We start from the raw sequence: 22210 nt of genomic DNA, 5'->3' as shown, positions 1-22210 counted from the left end.
CATGGTTGATATTTATTATAATCGGATACCACAACAATTTAATTCAAGATCGTTCGTTTGAAACTGAAGAAAGTGGCAATTACAACTGTATTCCTGCAAGCAGTAAGTAGTGATTTATCCACTTATTGACTGTTTAAATAATTTCTGATTAAATTGAAAGTTTCTTAAGCCCCTTTCACACTGCGATTCCGGCAAATACACGGATAATGCGACCCGGCATTTGTTCCCGGGCTGCTAGATTTGGTCCATTCACACTGCCAGCGAAATACCGTAATATGTGCGCTTTCACACACAACGCTTAACGGTCCCGGGTTGAGTTGACACGTGACATCCTGATGTGACGTATAATGGCGAGCGATCTCAGCTTCAGCGCGGATAGTAAGGAGCTCCGTGGTCTCGACTTGTGTCCAGTTTGCACACATTTCTGCTTGTTTAATTTGAGTTTCTTTTGTATACGAACACTCTCTGCGGTTAAAACACCGACTAGCTCTTCTGGCACTGCAGGGTTGTATTATTGAAAAAAAAAGCTCTATGAGTCGCACGAGAACTACGTACACGTTGCGGCATTAGTTTCGGCTTTTGCTCACACAGCGCTCGTCCCGGGTTGAATATCGCAATATTACTAGGTCGCCGACCCGGGTCGAATTCGGTAATCAATCCCAGGACGTGGTTGCTTTCATACAGAAGGCGACCCGGCAATGTTCCGGGAATATTGCAGGTCCGACCTGCAGTGTGAAAGGGGCTCTAGGGAGACCGCATTGTCTAGATAACGCAAGATGCTTACAGTAACAATAGGAAACCCCAAGTACCATACAAAACTAAATAGTGTGTCTAATGACAAAGGGTAATATTATTTTGTATTACAAAATACAAACGTAGATACGTTGCTTACAGATCGTTCACTCGATCCTTCTAGCAAACGTCACCTTTTCCACCATATACCGTATTTTCCGGACTATAAGTTGCATCAGTCAAAAAATGCGTCATGAAGAGGAAAAAAAACATAAGTCTCACTGGACTATAAGCATAGACAGTAAAAGAAATGGACAGAGCTATCCCATTGACTTCAACGGCGGAAAAAGGAGGCCAATCAGAGGCACTCACTTCCTGATGGCTGAGCGAACTGCGCAGGCTCAGACTGAGCTTGACGACGTAGATGTGACGTGAGCCTCCTGTCTGACAGTTGTAGGTCTTCTAGTAGTTGAGGAAAGTGAAATCTGAATCACGTTGTTTAAATATTTTCTCCCGTTGCTTTTGGCTCACTATGGGCTTCTCTCCATTCTTTCCCTTGACTTTATCGGACTTTATGCTTCCACGTCCCCCCGACTGCCTCAAAGACAGTAAAAGATTGTTTCTGAGTGTCTCCTCCTGTCTATAAGGTAATTTCTCACCTGTGCGACGGAATCGCATTGGTTATGACTCATTTGTCAGCCTATTTTTACAAAAACAGCTTCTACAGGGCAATAGTGTAAGATACAAGGTAATGGAGCCTTTTATGCATTGTTGTTTTTCTTAATAAATAAACAATGGACAAATGGAGTCTTTAAACGTCTCAGATGTAAAGTTTTTCACTGTCAAAGTGACTCAAAAATGAATGGGAGTCAATGGGATGCTAACAGCAGGTGATGGCTTGGTTAGCAATGGCCGCCCCTATGGGTGGAACGCTTTCCGAGTGCTAGATTGCAGTGACTATAAGTCACACACATATCTATATATATATATATATATATATATATATATATATATATATATTAGGGGTGTAACGATACGCGTATTCGTATTGAACCGTTCGGTACGAGGCTTTTGGTTCGGTACGCGGTACGCATTATGTACCGAACGGTTCTTGGACTAATTAATTAGATTTGGAAAATAAGTTTGTGAAATATAATAATATGCGTTCAACAAGGTAGCCCAATAACCAAAACGACATAACAGGCAATGTCCCTGACACCGCCGAAGTGAAAGAAAAAAAAAACACCAAATATGTTTTAGGCTGCTCAGTCAGGTGCTCGCTTACTCAGTAGGCTACGCGCTGAATGCTCGTGGCAAAATGGCAATTGCGTTTAACAAACCAGAAATAGAAGATCCTCCAATAACCAACAGGTGTTTGGGTGAACTTTGGATTCTTGGTAAGCTATGATGGTGTTGGCAAGATTGATGGATTAAAAAACAACTGTATGTCGCATTTGCTGATGGTACAGCAGCGGGAATAATTCATGTCATGTCAATCAAAGCCGACAACAAGACGATCTTGTTGTCTTTACGCCGACAACAAGACGATAAAAAGGAGAAACAGCCACAAACTATCCCACAAACTATCCCCGCAGCATTTAGACAGACATTTCCAACTTATTCAAATGGCAAAAGACATCACCGCGGCGAGTGGTCCATTTATAGCCGCGGATATGAGACCTAACGCCCGTTTCACACATACTCCGTCTGCAGTGCGTGTGCGGTGCGTATTTTTTTCCGTACCCATGTTAACGGATGACAGCTTTCAAACTGCACGCGGGTGCGGTCCGTCAGTCCGTTCCAGGTGCGGTGCGTCTGCAGCAGTGCACGGATCGTTTTCGTACCGAGTCTATTTTTTGCTGCGCTGCGTTGCTGCATTAAAATGGTAGAACATTGTTCGCATTAAAATAAACATGTACTGACGCGAAAATCTAGTAATTTCACCACAGATGCATCTCATTTAAAATATACTCTTGTTTCAAAGTCAACAGATGGCTTTTTTTTTTTCTCAAGTAAAGCAACAAAACGACACCTTACCTGGCATTTAGGTTAAAAAAATGTGCCATAATGGAGAGCACTCATACTTTGGAGGTGAAAAGCAAAGTTCTTTTTGACCTGCAGGATTTCTTTTAAAAGGGTGTAAAAACGAAAGTAAAGACTAGAGTCGGCTGTTTTTGAATAGACTATTGTAAGTTTCTAATTTAAAATGTTTGTGATTTAAGGCTATAAACTATGTTTAAATGTTTTGCCACTTGTGTGAGCTAAATCTAAAGTATAAAAATATGAATAAATGAATTTAATAAAATGTTGTTTAAATGTAGGAGGCTCCGTAACCTGACTTCTATTAAAGAGTAAACAAAGAAAATTGGAATTCTGACGAGGCATGTTCAGTAAAAACTTTTGGATTTTAAATAAAAATATGATTAAATGCTGTGTTTGTGATATGCAACAGTGGATCAGTTGCGGACTGCAAACGCAGCATATGTAAAGCACTACAGGGTGTGGGGCTCCTGCAACGCACACGCAACGCAACACGCACCGCACACGCTAATGTAAAGAGCTAATGTCTTATTCCTGTAACTACATAGAAGATGGGTAAAATCATACAACAACAAAAAAAATCATACTTTGTTAGTTTTAATAAAATAATAATAAAAAAGGTAATTTCTGCCAATTTTTTCTTTTTGCTGTATCTAAAACATACCGAACCGTACCGAACCGAACCGTGACACCAGTGTATCGTATCGAACCGAACCGTGAATTTTGTGAACCGTTACACCCCTAATATATATATATATATCCCCTTGTCTATAAGTCGCATTAGGGCAGAAGCATAGCGGGAGCCGCGCGTGCATGCGTGCACCCGCTCACTGTGCATAACCGAGCAGAAGAAAGAAAGTTTGAAGTGAGTGAGAAACTTGTGAGGGACTGGCGAAAAGCAGAGGTTACTTTAACTGTAATGAAGAAAACAAAGAAAGCTAATCGCAGACTGTAAACAAGATGGCCAGAGCTGAAGGAACGAGTCCACAGATGCTTGAACTCTCTGCCGGCAGAGGCTCAGCCGCGGGAGACGAACGCTGTGTGAATCGTTCTCGGCTGCATATTTTACTACATGCAGTTTGTAATTTGCAGAATAAGATTTTCTTTATGGGGACATTTTTTTTTTGTATTCAGTCTAAGTTGTTGTCTTTAAGTTAATATAGAGTTTTTTTCAGTTATTTTTTTCAGGGGTAGGCTACAGGAGCAGCATAAAGCGCCCTCTCGCGGCTATATGTTTATTCTTCTCAGTCAGTGAATTAAATTTGATATACAAGTTGCACCTGACTATAAGGTCCGGAAAATACAGTAAGTTAAAACGATAGTCATTTGACAAGGCCATTCATTCTCAAAAAAAAAATCATCTATATCTCTCAATCTCTCTCATTCTCAATATCCATTTTGAGAAATGTTGGTTATTTGACATTATTATTTAAGACATCAACAGTCAAGTTCATTCACAATTTTTTGTACATTAAACTATTACTTAAGCTCAGTGTAGGCCAGGGACACAATATTCTTCAAATATCAACTATTTTTTATTTAATTTTATGTCCATAAATAGTTAATAAATAAGTCAAAAACAATGCCAATATGCAACATATTTATCTTAACATTGTCAAACATCTTAAATTGGTTAAAAAAAAACAATACATCATAAATATATGGAATAGTATATACAAAGATTGATTAATAATAATAAGATTCCAAGTTAGTTTGGCCAGAACATACATAATTTTTTTTTTTTTTTTTGCAAAATGCTATCCACCATAGGCTATTTCATTCTACTGTAATACCATTAAGAAAAGCGAGTGTGTGTGTCTGTGTGTGTATATGTGTGTGTGTGTATGTGCGCGCGCGCACATGACACAGACCAACGTTACTCGCAGTCGCACGCTGACCAAAATAAATCTTTGGATGTTTTCCCTCCCCTGAATGCCTTGCCCGTTTGGTCTTCTCCCTTTGATGATCTTCTTAAGATACCTTCCTTACCGGCTCGAATCCGTTATCGAAATCCATAACGTTAAGCTTGACTCTGAAGCTTTGATTCTCTAACTGACAGACAGCTGTTGATCAGTGACGTAGCCTACGTGACTGACAGCTCGCCTTCAGTAGCCTATAAAAAATTAAACGATAAACCTTTTTTAGTTAGCCAATTGAATCCTCTTTTTAAAAATATGTTTTTTGTTTTGCTATTATCGTTAAATCACTGAGCAAACTCAGAGCACTTCACCGGCGGTGACTCTCTCCTCGCGTGACATCCTGAGCTCGCGCAGCATCCTGAACGTTCTTTATCGCACTTTGTAAAGAAACTGGGCTGCCGGATATCGCGTTTTGTGAAAAAATATATTTTGCAGGAGGCTTAAAATGTACATTTTTAAATCTTATTAATGGCAGCAATTCACACATAGATTAAGGTACATCTAAACAATGACATCCAATAATAAAATCTAGATGTCAAAAAATGGCCTTTATCGCGTTTTGCAACCGAACTCTTCATATATATATATATATATATATATATATATATATATATATATATATATAATATATATGTATATATATATATTTTTTTTTGAGAACTTAAGTATGATGTTTTTTCATGCTTGTATTTCAGAGTACATCACAGTCCCTGCGTAGCCTACATTGTAACTAACATTATATAAACATGCAATATCGTTGACGAAAAAAGTAAAAAAACACTGGTTTTAGTTTTGTCTGAGGGAATGAAGAGCGTTCGTGCAGTTGCCAGATTTCAGTAATTTAAATCCCCCAAACAGAGCTTTTCTGTCAAAAGAACACGTATACTATCCGGTGTTTTACCTTAACGTACAATCTGGCAATCATATGCACGTAAGCTCTCTCTCACGCGGGGATGATCTGAAAACACCAATAAACAAGTAAGCTGCATTTACATTTACATTTAATCATTTAGCAGACGCTTTATCCAAAGCGACTTACAAAAAAGGGGAGAGCAATAGAAGCAACGAAACAAACAAGGCCAACAACCTGTAAGAGCTGTAAGAAGTCTCAGTTAATTAGCACAGTACACAGTTTTTTTGTTGTTGTTTTTTTTGCTGCATTTCAGCAATCTCTATTTGAAATGTTCTGCTTAAAGTGTGTCATTCAGTCGGTCTTGTGTTCTGTCAGGATGGTCAGGACTCACAAGCCGCTTCACTGAACTGCTGTGTGCTGTGAGCTGCTGAAATAAGCCAATCAGAGCAGAGCTCTAATTTTAATATTAATGACTCTTCCAAATAAGGCATTACAGAGCATTACATAGGGACAATTTATAGGGTTGTAAATGGACCTGTAAAACTGTATCTGGACAGTTCTTGCCCTTAAATAAGCCACATACCCTCTATGTAGATATCAGAGAACAATTTAACATATTGTTTCAAATCATTCTAGGGCACCTTTAAAATAGACACACATCTGTTCACCAGCCAAGCCAGTAACATGGCCAAATTAATCTCAAAATATTACACCTACTCAATTTCAGCAGCAATCACTAATTAACAACTTTATTAACAAATGACACCACAATATTAGTATCAACATAACAAGCTGAGCTGGATACAAGTCATGCGTAAACACCAGTGTCCAGAACACAAAATAAAACAAGAAACGGAAATGAGAACCATCTTAAAATAACAGTCCCTTTAAGGCTGTCTTCCTATGAAAAATACCCATTGGACCTGCGCCATATCAGATTAGCTTGAATAAAACACACTCCTCCCAAAGCTAAAACTTCACAGAATTACTAGAAGGCACTTTATCTTCAAAATACACAATCTCTAACCTCCAGCAATATGGCAACATACATGTTATATCAAATCTTGAAAGATGGCTTCTTTGCCAATTTCTTACTTTGCAGCTGGTTATTATTGGCACAGAAAATAAAAGGGCTCTGTTACAATCAGGGAGAACATACACTATAAAAGACACTAAAAATAAATGTAGGCTACATGAATTCAATCTAAAGAAACAAAAAAACAAACTAGAGCTGCACAATTTGTTTTTCTGATAAAATTGTGAATAATAATTATCAGATAAAATTATGAGGAAATTATGATTTTACTATTTCACTGTAAAATAAAGTATTTAAGAAAAATATAATTAAATGCACATACTTATGATATATAATATAAATATAATTTGTTTTACAGTACAACTGTAAAATTGTAATACTGGTATTTATTTTTATCAAAATAATTAAAGTTCATTATGCTAAATCTTTATCATGGCCGGTTCTGCACTTTAGTACTTTCTTAAGTCTGTGGGACAATTTGAGGATCTCATCCCGAGACAGCAGCGCATCTGACGAGACAAACCGGGCTCTTCAGGAACCAATCCATCTGGTCTGTTTCCAGTTCAGTCACAATGTAAACATTTAAGTGCCACAGACATACTGATGGCAACACATTCACTTTCCATAATCGCGGACATAAGGCTAAAAAAAAAAAACGATATATAAAAGGTTAACTTAGGTTATTGCTGTCTGTAAACACAGTAGTAAACACAGCTGCAGATGCACAGCTTTGACTAGACCTACAGCTGTAATCTCATGAGATATGCCATACCTGGCAAAGGTTAATGTTGAGTGAATAGCTCATGACATCAACTTGACATTTCATCACCTTTGTTTACTTGTATGTGATTGGTTGAAGCCATTTTTAACGCCGCTAGAGTAAAAAAAAAAAAATCGAAACTGAAACGAAAAAAATAAATGCCGTTTTTTCGCCGCAGCACATTCGCGTTCGGTGTGGAAGCGCTCAATACAAACAGCTGACCAAAAAATCAAACCATTGTGCGCATTATTCGCACGTCAAAATCGCGGCCCCAGTATAGCCGCTCCTCTGTGTTTTTTAATGGATGCGAGGCAAACAAAACAATAAAATTACACTTCAAATATTTTCCCCCCAAAGTTAGTTTATGTCATTGAAGGCAGTTATCATCACGATGATTTAATTTCAAGTGTTCGTTTTTAAAATAAGTTTAGTTTTAGTTAGTTATTTGATGCTATAAAAACGGGGTGTGTGACGTCATGATTGACGGCTGAGATCGACGTCTTCTCTGAGTGAAGTTGTCACTGAGCCACTAACGGACTTTTTTTCAGGATTTTTGGGAGCAGATTAGAGCTTTAGCTTTATTTTCTAAATTTCCATTACTGTTTATTTCACACCAACATAATTAATTGTTCTGCATCTGTGAGAGTGTGGGCGGGCTTTTGATATCGCGACTGTACTTCCTGCTCTCTACTGGGCAAGATGTCAGTGGCAGCGCCGTGCAGGCCGTCTGAAAGCTTCAACTCGGGCAAACGGAAACGGATGATGTCGAGTCGTTCATATTTTTTTACGGTCTATGTGTGTGAAGAACAATACAATCTCTAGTCCAGTGTTGTCTGTTGTGATCTAACAGACACCCGGGAGAAAGTAACACGATTTACAGCAATAAACGGAAGCAGATATCTCTCCATCTTGGAGAGTTTCATCGTGTTGACTGTCATAACCGATATGACACACAGTTTGAAAGCTGGATAAAGTGACTGAGCTGCAGCGAAGGGAAGCATGCATTGACTTGAACTTGAATTTAATGACTTAAATATTCATCTGTACTCATATTAAACTATGGAATGGCTTCAGAACACTTATAATATAGTGCATGAATCGTTGATGCTTTATAATGTTTTTGTGCCTTTTGTAGGGCACTGGGGATTAAAGGGTTAGTTCACCCAAAAATGAAACTGATGTCATTAATGACTCACCCTAATGTCGTTCCACACCCGTAAGACCGCCGTTCATCGGAACACAGTTTAAGGTATTTTATATTTTAGTCCCAGAGCATATACAGTCAATGCCCACTTTACTGTCCATGTCCAGAAAGGGAATAAAAACATCAACAAAGTAGTCCATATGTGACATCAGTTGGTTGATTAGGATCTCTTGAAGCATCGAAAATACATTTTGGTCCAAAAATATAAAAAACTATGATTTTATTCAGCATTGTCTTCTCTTCCGCGTTCCTCCAAAAAGATTCAAACAGTGTGAATCGATCAATGATTCGGGTTGCCAATGTCACGTGATTTCAGCAGTTTGGATCGCATCAAACTGCCAAACCGCTGAAATCACATGACACTGGCGACCCGAAGCATTGATCGATTCACTGATTCATTAACCGTTTGAATCTTTGACCTAGACAAAGGTCAACCACCTCCCCAGAATCCACACACACACACGGCTGGCCTGCTGTGGGGACTCTCCACAGATGTAATGGATTTATACTGTACAAACCATATATTCTATCCCATTACAATAACCCCATGATCACACAAAACTTTCTGCATTTTTACATTTTCAAAATAATGTACCTGTATGATTCTTATTCTGCATGATTTATAAGCTTTTGTAGCCATTAAGGACCTATATTTAGGTCCCCACAGTGACACAAGCCCCCATGTGTCTATTCAAGTTGAAGTCCCCACCAGGATAGAAAAACATGTACACACATACACATACACACGTACACAAGCGCTGATACCGACGACTGACAAGAGGAAATCTGATTAGAGAAAGAACACATGAAGCTCACAGTGAGATTAAGAACCTCACGGCTCATGAGTGTCTGAGCTCAGACTGAAGAGTTTCATGGCTTTATTTCAGAGAGGCACTACAGGGTCTGAGTGGGCTTAACATTAGCTCCTGCTCTACGGTCAACAAGCAGCATCTTGCTCCACAGCTGACCCTCTTGACCAATCACTCGCTTCCCACTTACTATCTTAAATACTATATCCCTCTTCCTTTACCTCACTATACTAGGGGTGTCCCCAACTAAAAGGATTTACACATTCGAATCAGAATTGTCAAATCTTTCTATATTGGATGGGTTGGGAGGGGCATGACACTAGTCAGCAGGAGGGTTAAACTATTTTTATTTTCCTTTACACTCTGCACACTGCAACAACTTTTAATAAAGTGACCAAAACTGCCTGCCAACTGACAATGGCTTTCTTATTTAGGTTTAAATAAAAGGTAATGTGGTGGATAAACATTCGTAAAACGTTTTCTCATAACATTTTAAAGCTGCGATCGAAATACAGAACATCACACAAATATATAAAAGAACATTTTGATAAATAAACCTAAAAAAATACCTGCCTAGAGAGGAAAAGAACACCTTGAGTGTGATGATGAACATCTTGGTGAAATCAGTGTACATTGGCAATATGAAGGAAATATAATATAAATGTAATATAAAACCTTAAAATGGCGCTCTGTGGCGCGGCATGATTTTAAACAACTTCCTGAGGTGTCGCAGACAGGCGCCGAATGCCGCTGCCAGTGTGTGTACAGTGATTGAAAACAATGCGTTCGAATTTTAAAGGCGCGGCGCTGAGTTTCGCTCATTTTTTTTTTTACTTAGGCTAGAACTAGTAAAAAAAAAAAAAAATTCTATAAAAAATTTGGATATCATAAAAACCTTATTTAAAGCAAAAAAACTATTATCATGAAATAAAACGACTCATATTTTGTTATAATATTTTGGTTATAATAAAATTCAGGCATCAAATGTCACTTCCGGTGTGCATTAAGTAATGAAAGCTGGATAAAAACAAATATGCACAACATATTGTGCATTCCTAGTCCTATATATAATTGTATTTTAATTTTATTTCAGCTACCATCGCTATTTCCTTATAACAGAAACAAAAAGTATAAAACTTTTTAAGGCAAAATACATTTGTGCTTGGCTCTTCCAGAAAAAGAATAATTACTATCAGATGGGAGGAAATAAAAAGTGAGGTGGTTATTTAAATTCTGCGATTTCATTTCCTCTTATTACAGCTCAGCTTAAACAGAACAAAACCCCTATTAAGTAACTAAGTAACTTCAGTGCATTTAACACACACACACACACACACACACACACACACACACACACACACACACACACACACACACACACACACACACACACACACACACACACACACACACACACACACACACACGTTAGCATACAGCTGTCAGACACTCCAGCAGCTGCTGAGTGACAGGGGAACAGACTTAAGCCATTCCAACTTATTCCTGTAGAAGTATTTCCTTCATGCAGATGCAGGACACTTTCCTAGAATGCATGTCTTCTACAATCTTGCCTAACATTTTAATACAGTTCCCCTCAGATGTTCAAATAAGAATTTATTTCTTGGTGTTTCTGCCCGTTTCACAGGTTCCTCTGAAGATGCAACATGACATATAATTTGAACACAAATATGAATAAGCACAAACTACCAATACTCTGCAAACAACTGTTTGCAACCAAACATTAAACATGAACTGCACTGTCTGCCAAATGAGTGAAAACTGGTTTGTACCATAGCATTTACTCACCATTTTGCCAGTAATTGTACTAGTTATACACAATTGTATAGTTATACAACATAATACATGCTTCAAGATAAATCTCATATTTAATCACCAAAATATTAGGGGGTGGGGGTCACAAATATCACAATGGGTCACAATGTTTTGCCAGAGTTTACAAAATACAATTGTATAGCACATGAAAAATATTTTTGACCAGTACATATCCACAATTAACCTGATATTAGCTCATACTCAATTTTGAAAGCAGCTAATATATCATTTAAAATAATTTTTCAGGTCCACTGTCTCTGTTCGAGGCCTTGTGTCTGCATCAATCTCAAGTAATCATTTCAAAGGGATCCAGTAGGAAAATGTTAGCAGAAAACAGTTTTCACAAACACTCAACAAGCATGTTGCTCTATTCTCGCTGCACTCCTTTCTCTGTTGAGTGTACACAATAACTCTTTGTACGCATGTCTTCCCTGTTTGACACGTGTTGAGTAACTCTAATTCGTCACCTCCCTCTGAGTGCCAGCGACAGATGGCTCAACGGTTTGTCACTCGATCCCACTTCTTTTTACGACGGTTTCTGCCTGAAGACCACAGTCATGCAACCAACGCTGACACACTCATGTGATACACCCACTGGCACCGCTGAAACAAACCTGTACGGCAGCCAGTTAGGCAGAGGATATCTTAGTAAATATAACAGCAATAAAGCTGTGTCGGATATTCATAATTGGAATAAAAGTTTTATTTTTCATGCTTTAATTACAGACTACAATGTTTCTGTAAAATGCAGGACTGAATATGAAATTGCGATGTTTGACCAGTGTTGGGCAGTAGGACCAAAAATCATACAGATTTTTTTTGGCAAGTTCAGTGTTTAAAATAAATGTATGAAATTATGCAATATTGCTTAAAGGGGGGGTGACACACTCAGTTTCAGTCAATCTCATGTCAATCTTGAGTACCTATAGAGTAGTATTGCATCCTTCATATCTCCGAAAAGTCTTTAGTTTTATTATAAAAGAAATATGGGCTGTACCGAGTCTTTCCGGAAAAAAACGAGCGCCTGGAGGCATATCGTGTGGGCGGAGCTAAAGAAGGACAAGTGCGCAAAGCGGTGACGTCCTCAAGCGTGGAGAAACCCATGGCTATCACAGATAATGATCCAGAATCATTCGGAGGCTGAAATAAATTGAACAGGAGAAACGGCAACAGCAGGATGTCCGTCTCTGTGGTATGTACTGTATTTAGTGGCCTGTCAATATTTGTGTGTCTTTACTCGCAGTTAATGAGGACATGATTCGGTTTATGGACTATTGTATGTGATTAAACCTTAGCAGTAGCAAGCAAAACGGTTTTGCACGTCAGACTAGTGTACATAGAACAACAATAGAGTCCGTTAGCGCATTTGAATGACGAAGCACGCGATTGTGTCGTTTACTGATGTTTACTCACGCGACGGTAGCCAATAGCACAGACATTTGAAGCAGTTTTACTCACCGAGTGCTTCCAAAGCAGGACCGAACCTTTATCGCTGGGACCGTTCCGTCAAAAACACACTTCTTTGGTATGATTTGGTGAAGTCCTGACAGCAGTGAACAGTGGAGATCCACTTTTGCGTCGTGATTGAAGCGATGTTGTGAAGCTTCCCGTCATTTCTGCGTTCAAATCGGGTCAAATGCAGCGCTGCCTTCCCGGAACGCTGTGCTGAAGCGTTGAAGTCGCCCATAGGAATAAAGTGGAGCGCGGCGCCTGGAACGACTGGATCTGCACCGGAGAGAGTGTTTATGGGCGTGCATTTCCTCTCTCGCTCTATTCACGCGCGCGCACACCCTACCGGGAGAAGAGCCAACATACAAGGACCTTCCGATCTATTAACGTCAAGTCGAGCCATACTCGAAAAAAACTCTGTGAAACTTGTGAAAGGAGTTTTTGACCCAGAAATACTCCATCAAACGTCCAACATTAGTTTTTGAAACTTTGTCTATGTTTAGGATGGGAATCCAAGTCTTTAAAAGTGTAAAAAGCTCAGTACGCATGAAACAGCATTTCACCCCCCCTTTAAAAACAGCGTTTTATTATTTATTATTTAAAAATATTATTTATTTAAAAAGAATATTATTCTATTGTGAAATAGTAATGTATTTCTTTCATAATTTCTCCAAGTTAGACAGAACTTTTATTTTGGCAGGTTGTAATATAGATGAAGACCTTTGATATATGGTGTCTTTAGTAAACTATTATTACTACTACTTGAAGTACACTATTGTGCAATAGTAATATATTCCTGTTATAATTTCTTCATGTTAAACCAAACTTTTATTTTGACGGGTTGTGGTGAAGACCTTTGAGTTTCCATGTGTATATGATAAGGCAATTAGCCTAGAAATCTAGACGCACCCTAGCGGCAGCAAATCTAATTTGCCGCGAGTGTCGTCTAGCAACTCACAATACCCTTCTGAGCTGTAAAAACCAAACTCTGGTCGGGCCAATCACATCGTTTATAGAGTCGGTGGGCGGGGCTTAACATAATGATGGCAGAGTTGCGTTTGCGTGCTTCTAGTAAACACAGAGACTGGCGAACGGCGGTCTTTCGAATCAGCTTTGACCGTGACTCTGGAAGACTTGGAGTTAAGCTTTCCTCTGAGAAAAGAACAAAGAACGGCACTGAAGTCATTCTTAAAAAGGGAAGATGTGTTCTGAGTTTTGCCGACCGGATACGGTGAATGTTTAATCTGTCAACGAGCACCGCTTTACATTGCTCTGGTTGGTTGTAGCGCTATCCTATCACGTGCAGAGGGAGTTTGAAAGACAACCGTTTATCCCGCCCCTCGGATTGAGCCCTGTCAATGGTGAGTTTCCAGACCAAACATCTTGATGTGGGTCTGGATCGTCAGCTATAAGGCCATTTTTACTATAGTTTCTTTTTTACTGCGGTTAATTCTATTTATTAATTTTATGGTTAATTTATATTTATTTACTAGGGATGCACCGAATCCAGGATTCGGGTTCGGATTCGGACGAATATTGGGCTTTTTGACTGGGTTCGGTTTCTGCCGAACCTTAGAATTTTTTTCCACTGAACCGAACCCGCTTGCACTACGCGATACCGGTCGAACATGATGCCGCGGTTGATTATGGCAACGTGTTTACTAGGTGGACCGTTCGAATGCAGTAGGCTGTGAGAGAGTGAAAATGGAACTTGTGAACAGAAAATGTGTTGTTGTTTGGCAGTCCTTTCAGTCACAAGAAGGCAATTCAAGTCGAGCTATATGTTCAATTTGCAATGCCGATTTGTCTCGTGGTGGCATGAAACCCAAAACAATAGCCACATGATGTCCGGTTCGCGAACGAATCGTTATTTTTAACCGGATCTTTTCAGTGATCTGGTCGAACCAGTTCACCAAATCGGACTGAATCGTTCTAAACAGTTCGCGTCTCAAATCAGCGCTGATCTCACAAGTTACTATAGTTACTGACTTTCTGACATGAGTGACATTCCCTCAGACTAGAAATAAACTAATATCTTGAAGTATATGTTGTAACTCCAACAGTTCACTGAACTGAGACATGTTTTGCTGTGAGAACCGGTGAGCTGAGACACTGCATGCGTGATAGCATGAACAGAACTGTTTCTCTCGGAGTGGGACGGCTGCTGTTTCTCTCGGAAAACTGATGCTGATAATATATGAGCACGGGTGAACCAAGGATTTGTGTAAGTTTAAGTTATGTCAATGTAAGTTTATCTGTGTAAAACATCAGTGTTTGCACGACAGTGGCTGTATTGAGTGCTTTTGCAAAACATGAATTAAAAAACGTATCCAAGATGACGATGATAATTATACAATAATAATTATAACTATACTAAGTTTTACTTACAAATACTTTACATGAATGTGTTTGAATGCATTTCATCCGCCGGTATGATAGAAATGACGTCATTACGTAAGGATATTAAGTAAAAGAAGCGGTGATCCGTTTTTTTGTGCATGAAGGAATCTACAGACAGCAATACGGGACAGTCATCCTGGCATAATGTTGCTGGCACTGCTGTGGACATTGTTTATGCCATTAATGTGTTTACTGTGATAATGGACTGAGGATGGGAGTTGGATTCGGTATTCGGTTTCGACAGAATCTTAACCAGTGGATTCGGTATTCGGCCGAACCTCAAAAATCTGGATTCGGTGCATCCCTATTATTTACTATAGGTTAATTTTTACTACGGTTTAACTACAGAAATGGTGAAATGCTGTTAAAGTGACTCTCAGAACAGCTCTGCAGATGAAGTTCACTTGTCCATGTATAGGGAGACGGTAGAAGTTGAAAACACAAGCGTCACGCGTGCTACAGAATGTGTGCAGAGTGTCTCCCATCGGACGACAGTCCTAAACCTGCCAATTTATGAGCACAATTACAATTACTCTGCAAAATATTGTCTAATAATCGTTAGAAAAATCCCAGAAAATATTGAGATATAATTTTTTGTCAATAGCGCACACCCCTACACAGCGTTATTTTACTATTATTTTATTATATATCCTTATAATATTAAATACATAAGACCAAGTAATACTACTTTTAATATTTTAAATCGTTTTTTATTCCATTTTCATTTTAGTTTGTTTTAGTGATTTTCTTGGGCGTATGCCATTTTTATAAGCGAGAGATTTTATAGCTTTAATTTACTTTTTATTTCAGTTTTAGCAACTTTTCATACGAAAATTTTCATATACGTTTTCTAATGTTATTTATCAAGTAATAAATAGTTTTTATTTTATTTCAGACATATTTTAAATATGATTAACCATGACCACAACTTTAATTAATTTTTTTCCCAAACAATAAAAACCTTAAATGATATTATTATAAACATTTAATCTTTAAAGAGCATTTCACAAACCAGCACTACCCCCAGCATGAGAACAGACCTGATTTCGCTGGAAAAGTGGTATCAGTTAGTGCAGCGAGTGGGGGTACAAATCGCTATCTGCATACATACGTCAGCAAGGTCAAATTCAACATTACACTGTTTTTGCTCACCACACTATTTTCTACAAGGTACTGATCTAAAGTACAGTTCACAACCAAGGGGATCATTACACAAATTCATGTTACCTGGCCATTCATTCCGTGTAAATTCATAACTTGCCTGAGGTCAATAACCACACCTGTCATTCAACCCTCTCACCTGGCTCTTGACAGCCATGGAAAAAAAAAACTACACACCTGAATAAAACGACTAAATAACGACTAAAAGTATGAAACCTAATGGTAGAACTACTGAAGTTATCTATGATCACATTCTTTGTCTACAACAACTTGCATGAATTGAGAAAACAAACAGGTTCAACCTGACATAAACATTCTCGGAAAATCATTTGCTGACGAGGAGGAAAAGTTCTCTATTTAGTTACACAAATCCCTGTAAGGTTTACAGGACTGTAAACTGAGGTGCACTACAGAAAAGAAAGAACACATTTGGGAAGTGCACTGTAGTTCCACACAGTCATCTCTTTTTCATTTTCACAGAGATCTCACCTGAGTGAATAGGTATAGCCCGTGTTATCCGGAGTACAGTGAGGAGGAGTATACGTGTGCAGACGGGAAAAATCCATGGTAATTCGCTGAACACGCTGTGAAGATCAAATCAGATGTGAAGAGCAGACTTCTAAAACTACGGCAACAACTAATGTGCGATGATGGGTGTCACCTCATTGCATAAACAGAGTCACACCCATGAAAGCATGCGCACAATGCACACACACACACACACGCACAGTGGTTCAGCCTGCCTCTGGGAGGAACCCTGATGAGCAACATAGAAACGACTTTAGTCTGATCCAGGTGATTGAACATAGTAGTAACTATAAACAACACCTTGCTCATAGTAAACTGTGCTCTTTAATTTGCAAACAAATGATCTAATTAGACATGTGCCGATTTTTGATAATGCAATATATCACGATATCGGCACATGCCTAGATCTGATAGTATCAATCGCGCAGCAACACTGTCCAGGGTGACTCCAACGAACAGGACAGTGAGACATTTTAACACGTTATATACACAATGGCTCTTTACAGCCAGTCATGATTACCGATTGAAGACATTTAACAAGTGTACAGAGATTGCATTGCACTAATAAGAAAAGCAATTTCAAGCCAATTAAATATTATTTTAGAGCCGAAAATTTGGATAAGACTACAATAATGATGACATGAATTATGTCTCAGGAACTAAACATGAAAAGTTACACAACACTTATTAATAGGTTAATATAAATGTGTACATTTAATAAATAACATCAAGTTAAATGTATAATTACTAAATTATAAACTGTAATCAATAAATAAACATTAGGTAATGAATTATGTACAAAACATGTATTGCCAATGAACAAAAGCAATTCAAAAATAACATCAACCTTCATATTTATGAATTAAAACATAATAAAAATATATTTTAATTTATAAATCATTATAAATTAATTAAAAATGGTTGTTGCTGCTAGTTCATAAAATTGTATACATTAACAAACACAAATGATTCAAAATTGACTATTGTTACTGAAATTTATCTATAGTGAATATTATGGAAGCCCGTTTCCGCCACTAAATAAAAAAATAAAAAGAGTAATTGCAACATTTTCTCTCAGAATTCTGACTTTTCTTCTCACAATTGCAAGTTATAAAGTCAGAATTGTGACTTTATATCACCCAGTTGCAGTTTATATCTCAGAATTCTGACTTTATATCACGCAATTGCGAGAGAAAAAAATGGCAGAATTCTGAGATAAAAAGTCGCAATTACTCTTTTTATTTTTTTTATTTAGTAGTGGAAACGGGCTTCCATAGATTATAAACGCTTAGCTTTGATCACAATTTGAAAATCCCTTAAGTGTGTAATGGTGTGTAAATGTTTTTACTGAGCACTTTGTTTAGTTATCTATAGCCTAGACCAAGAATTTGTATTCAGATTTAATTTCAAGAGATTACTAAACTCATTATCGGGTTGACATGAAGTCAAACAGGATCAAAAATTGTCCTGGACCTTTTTGAAGTCCTTTAAAGTGCTGAACAAATAGAACACTCTAGGGTCAACTATAACGATATTCAGATAATATAACATACTAGATCACCCAGAGTCCAATATCTTGTTTATTATGTTTACCTTTCCTCTAACTGCATGCCTGGTCATTCTCAAAACCAGAAGAGATCCCAAAACACACTCTCCAATACCCAAGAGACAGGCTGAACAACCAGAGGAAAAATGTTTCACCTATTCATTTTTTTTTTTCTAAACTCACATTTCACAAGTCCAAACAAGCACAATTGTCTTCCAAGCATGATGACATGCCACTAATAATTTAATAAAACAAGTCAATGGTGAACACCATGAGCTCCTTTCTTTGTGCATAAGGCAGGGAAAAAAGTCAGGATTTATGCATCTATCCTGCACTAGTCAAATCTTCACGCACGTTTGCATCTTTATCTCTTGTGGAAAAGATGCATTTGCATTTATAAACATGACAACGCATAACTCTCAGTTTTGACGTCTCATATCTGCTTATCAGAAACTAGTGAGCCGTCTACCTAGACATCATTTTTGAACATAGCAAACGTATTATGAACATACGAATCGACTCGCATTTGCACATAAAGAAACTTTCGATTGGATGTCCAAAAAGTGATTCGATTTTATTGTTTAGACTGAGTCTACGATGCTATCTGTAGGCAGCTCTCTATGTTTTGACACGCATCTTTGAATTGCAACACTGTAGCAGAGCAATGCCTTTCTCTGAACGCGTAAAGGGCTTTCTGCGCACTTCAGCAGTGTTTACATTTGAAGACGTATGTTTATAGTATCATAAATCAAGTAGAAATAAAGCAATGGTTGCGTATATGACAGTTAATCCAGGGCCATGTTTTCTGTCAAGAGTTTGGAAAGAAAGGAGCTTCACTGACTGTCCCCCAAGGACTGTATAAATCATTTTCAAAATATCAATGTATCCGTGCATAAGGCTTGAATGAAATCATAAACAACATCAAAATATTCTAGCACTTGCCAGTTTGACCATCAGTTTCTATAATCTCTTGTTGTTTTGAAGGTAGTCCAGATCAGAAATGACAATCCAGTTTAAGGATGCGCAAAATGTGTGGCGCATCTCGACGGGAATATAAAAAAAATAAATCAGAAATGACTATGTATCCAAACACCAGATCCAAATTCCGCGATCTTCGTGAGAACAGACAAAAGTTACGGGGTTGACTCACAATTACTACTAGGAAAATCCCAAAATGGCTTCCACAACAGAGTAAAGCCAGACGGATAAAGTCGCACAAACGTTTCTCCTATTTTCCAGGCTCAACTGTCAATCAGCGGCATACTTTGAATCTATTGGTGGAGACACGAGAGTCCCGCCTTCCGGCTGACGTCACAGCCTTGGAATAAGGATTCAGATGCGCCCGTCCGTGAAGCTGTCAACAGATTCACTTCAGCGTGAGAAACGTAAATACGGGATTCAAAATAGACTGTAAATGATGGACTCGTTTGTTTTAATTAATGTTAATTCTTTACTTTTTGACCCAATAAATGTTAATTAGCTATACATAATCTCGAAAAGATGTTTTGCTGTTTAACAAAACAGAAGATAAATGTTTGAATATATGTGGAACTTCTACTTTTTGCATGGCAAATAGGTCTATTATACATCCATAAAATGCTAAATGTATACTGTGATTATTCTCAATAGAGAATAAGTAGTTAAAGTTAATTAATAACAAAAACAATGAAATATTTGATAGACAGATAGACAGACAGATAAAGATAGATAGATAGATAGATAGATAGATAGATAGATAGATAGATAGACAGATAGATAGATAGATAGATAGATAGATAGATAGATAGATAGATAGATAGATAGATAGATAGATAGACAGATAGATAGATAGATAGATAGCATTGATTTGTTTTTGTATTTTAAGTTATACAACATTAAAAATGCATGTTATTGATGAACATATTTAAGCCATTGTATTCTGTTTGAAGACTGTAAAAAACGTTTGTTTTAAAATAAGATTGGGGTACTTTTTTATCATCTCTTTATTTGCCACTGACTCACAGTGCCTATTGGTAGACTGATTATTAAATCATCCAATTTTCTGTACCAATCCACCCTGTGTATGTGCCAAAGTTTAAAGCAGCTATTACACAAATCTCCAAAACAGAAAACCTCAAGTCTTGTATATATTAAGCAAATAAATTCCAAAAGCTGACTCAACACAGGAATAGAGTTGCTTTCTCTCTAGTTTTAACACACAATGTCTCTAAAAGCCATTCAACAATCAGTCAAGCGCACTATAGATTAGAAGAACAATCTCTTTGCAAAACACAAACCCAAACAGCTGCACAGAAAATTGAAATAAAAAACAAAAACACAATCGGCAAGACAGACAGATGCAAAAACATTGCAGTGCAAAAACAGTGACAGCAGATGCAAAAGACCTTGCTCAACAAATGTGGTCAAATAGTTTCTTAGTGCCAAGAAACAAATGCTCTTCAGTCATTATGAATATAGAGAAGATACACAACTGTAACCAATTTCTTTAAAACATGTGGACTTGTCCTCAGCAATGTTTGTACATTTTGCAGTTGGCTCTCAGTCTACAATTCAAAGTTCCTATAACTTATACCCTCTATAAAGCAAACTACAATAAGATCAGATTTATAGGTCTCTTGGTGATATTGCATGACTTTATTTAGCAACTACTACTCAATAGGACAAATGCACGAATCAACAGCGCCATCTACCGGTCACTGTGTAGACTTCTGCTGCAGTGACGTTAAAACAGCTCACAGCTAAACATATTTGAAGACTGAATGTACGTTCAGGGTGGAGTTACCGCCTTATAGCTGATCATAATTCAAACTCACTTCTTCTAGGGAACAAAAGAGATTTTACAATAAACTGCGATATAACGCTGATATAATCTACTTACCGGGAGTCGCCCTTCAAATGAGGTACAGGGAGAGTAGGATTTAAATCTTTAAAAACGTCTCCTTTTTCACTATTATTTAAAAGTGTCAGATACCCACATTTATTGAGTAAAAAAATAAGTAAGTATAATCACTAATCACTTACTGTTTTGTTTTCTTTTTTCCCGAGGTAAGTTACTTCTGCAAACTCACCCAAGCGGCGGCAGTGTGGCAGTTGTCAACGTCCACTGGTTTTGGTAGCGAGAGCGAGTCATTCAAATACAGCATTCAACAGTTAACTTATATTGAGCTTGGAAATCGACGAATCAAACGATTTCTGTAAAAACCGCTTCCAGTTCCAGTTAACTGTCTGTCTCTAATAAAACAACACTGAAGTTCAGCGACGTCTCCCTGATGTCCATCCACAACAGACCACTGAGTTTGAGAAGCGAGTGGCGCGCGCAGCGAGGGCGAGACACCACCACCACGAGAGGGAAACCACGCCCACACCAACCGAACGCATGACAGTTACCACTTACCACTGGTCATCTATTATTATTTTACTTTTATTGGCTTATAAAACGCTACTGTACATGCTTGTTTTGATTTATTTTTATTTTTTCTGTGCAATTGTTAGATTTTTACTATATGATTATATTTGAAAACGTTAAATGTGAACGTTAACGTTCCCTGTTTTGGCTTTTTAAGATAATTTTAAGTAATAATGAGTAAATAAATAAATGCAGCCTAATTGATAAAAAAGAAAAAAGAAAAAAAAGACATTTTGCCCAAAGCAAAGTAAAAATATAAACAAACAAACAAATAAATAAACAATCCAGTTTGCTCAGAAATAACTGCAGATATGACAGAAATAGGAAAACTGCAGATGCTCCAGAAAACATCTCCTTATTTTAAAGAACTTTATTTTTTTATTTATTCTTTCATTTATTCATTCATTCGTTGTAATTATGAGTTATATACTACTGGACAACACATTATTTTATTTAATATAACCTATGCAACTTTTATTGGCTAACAATTACTTGCTTTAAAAAAAAAGTTTTTACTTTTTTGGCAATTGCTAG

General features: G+C 37.6%; 1 protein-coding gene across 5 annotated transcripts in view; it reads right to left on the bottom strand.

The window, feature by feature from the left end:
• The window catches only part of sun1b (Sad1 and UNC84 domain containing 1b), a 53421-nt gene extending 31829 nt beyond the window's left edge, over positions 1 to 21592 (bottom strand). The window contains exons 1-2 of one of the 5 annotated variants that reach the window (XM_067421932.1): positions 19213 to 19492; positions 16686 to 16780 (exon numbers count right to left, since the gene is read on the bottom strand). In XM_067421932.1, coding sequence (XP_067278033.1) covers positions 16686 to 16780; positions 19213 to 19224 — 107 coding nt within the window. In that variant the 5' untranslated portion in view covers positions 19225 to 19492. Of the gene's footprint in view, positions 1 to 16685; positions 16781 to 19212; positions 19493 to 21291 lie in introns of those variants that run through there. The other 4 variants (XM_067421962.1, XM_067421939.1, XM_067421948.1 and 1 more) reach the window with 4 other exon arrangements.
• Positions 21593 to 22210: the final 618 nt, after the last annotated feature.

Source organism: Pseudorasbora parva, chromosome 2 (assembly GCF_024679245.1).
Source record: "Pseudorasbora parva isolate DD20220531a chromosome 2, ASM2467924v1, whole genome shotgun sequence".
NCBI classification, from domain to species: Eukaryota; Metazoa; Chordata; class Actinopteri; order Cypriniformes; family Gobionidae; genus Pseudorasbora; species Pseudorasbora parva.
This window is presented reverse-complemented; position numbering and strand designations above follow the sequence as displayed.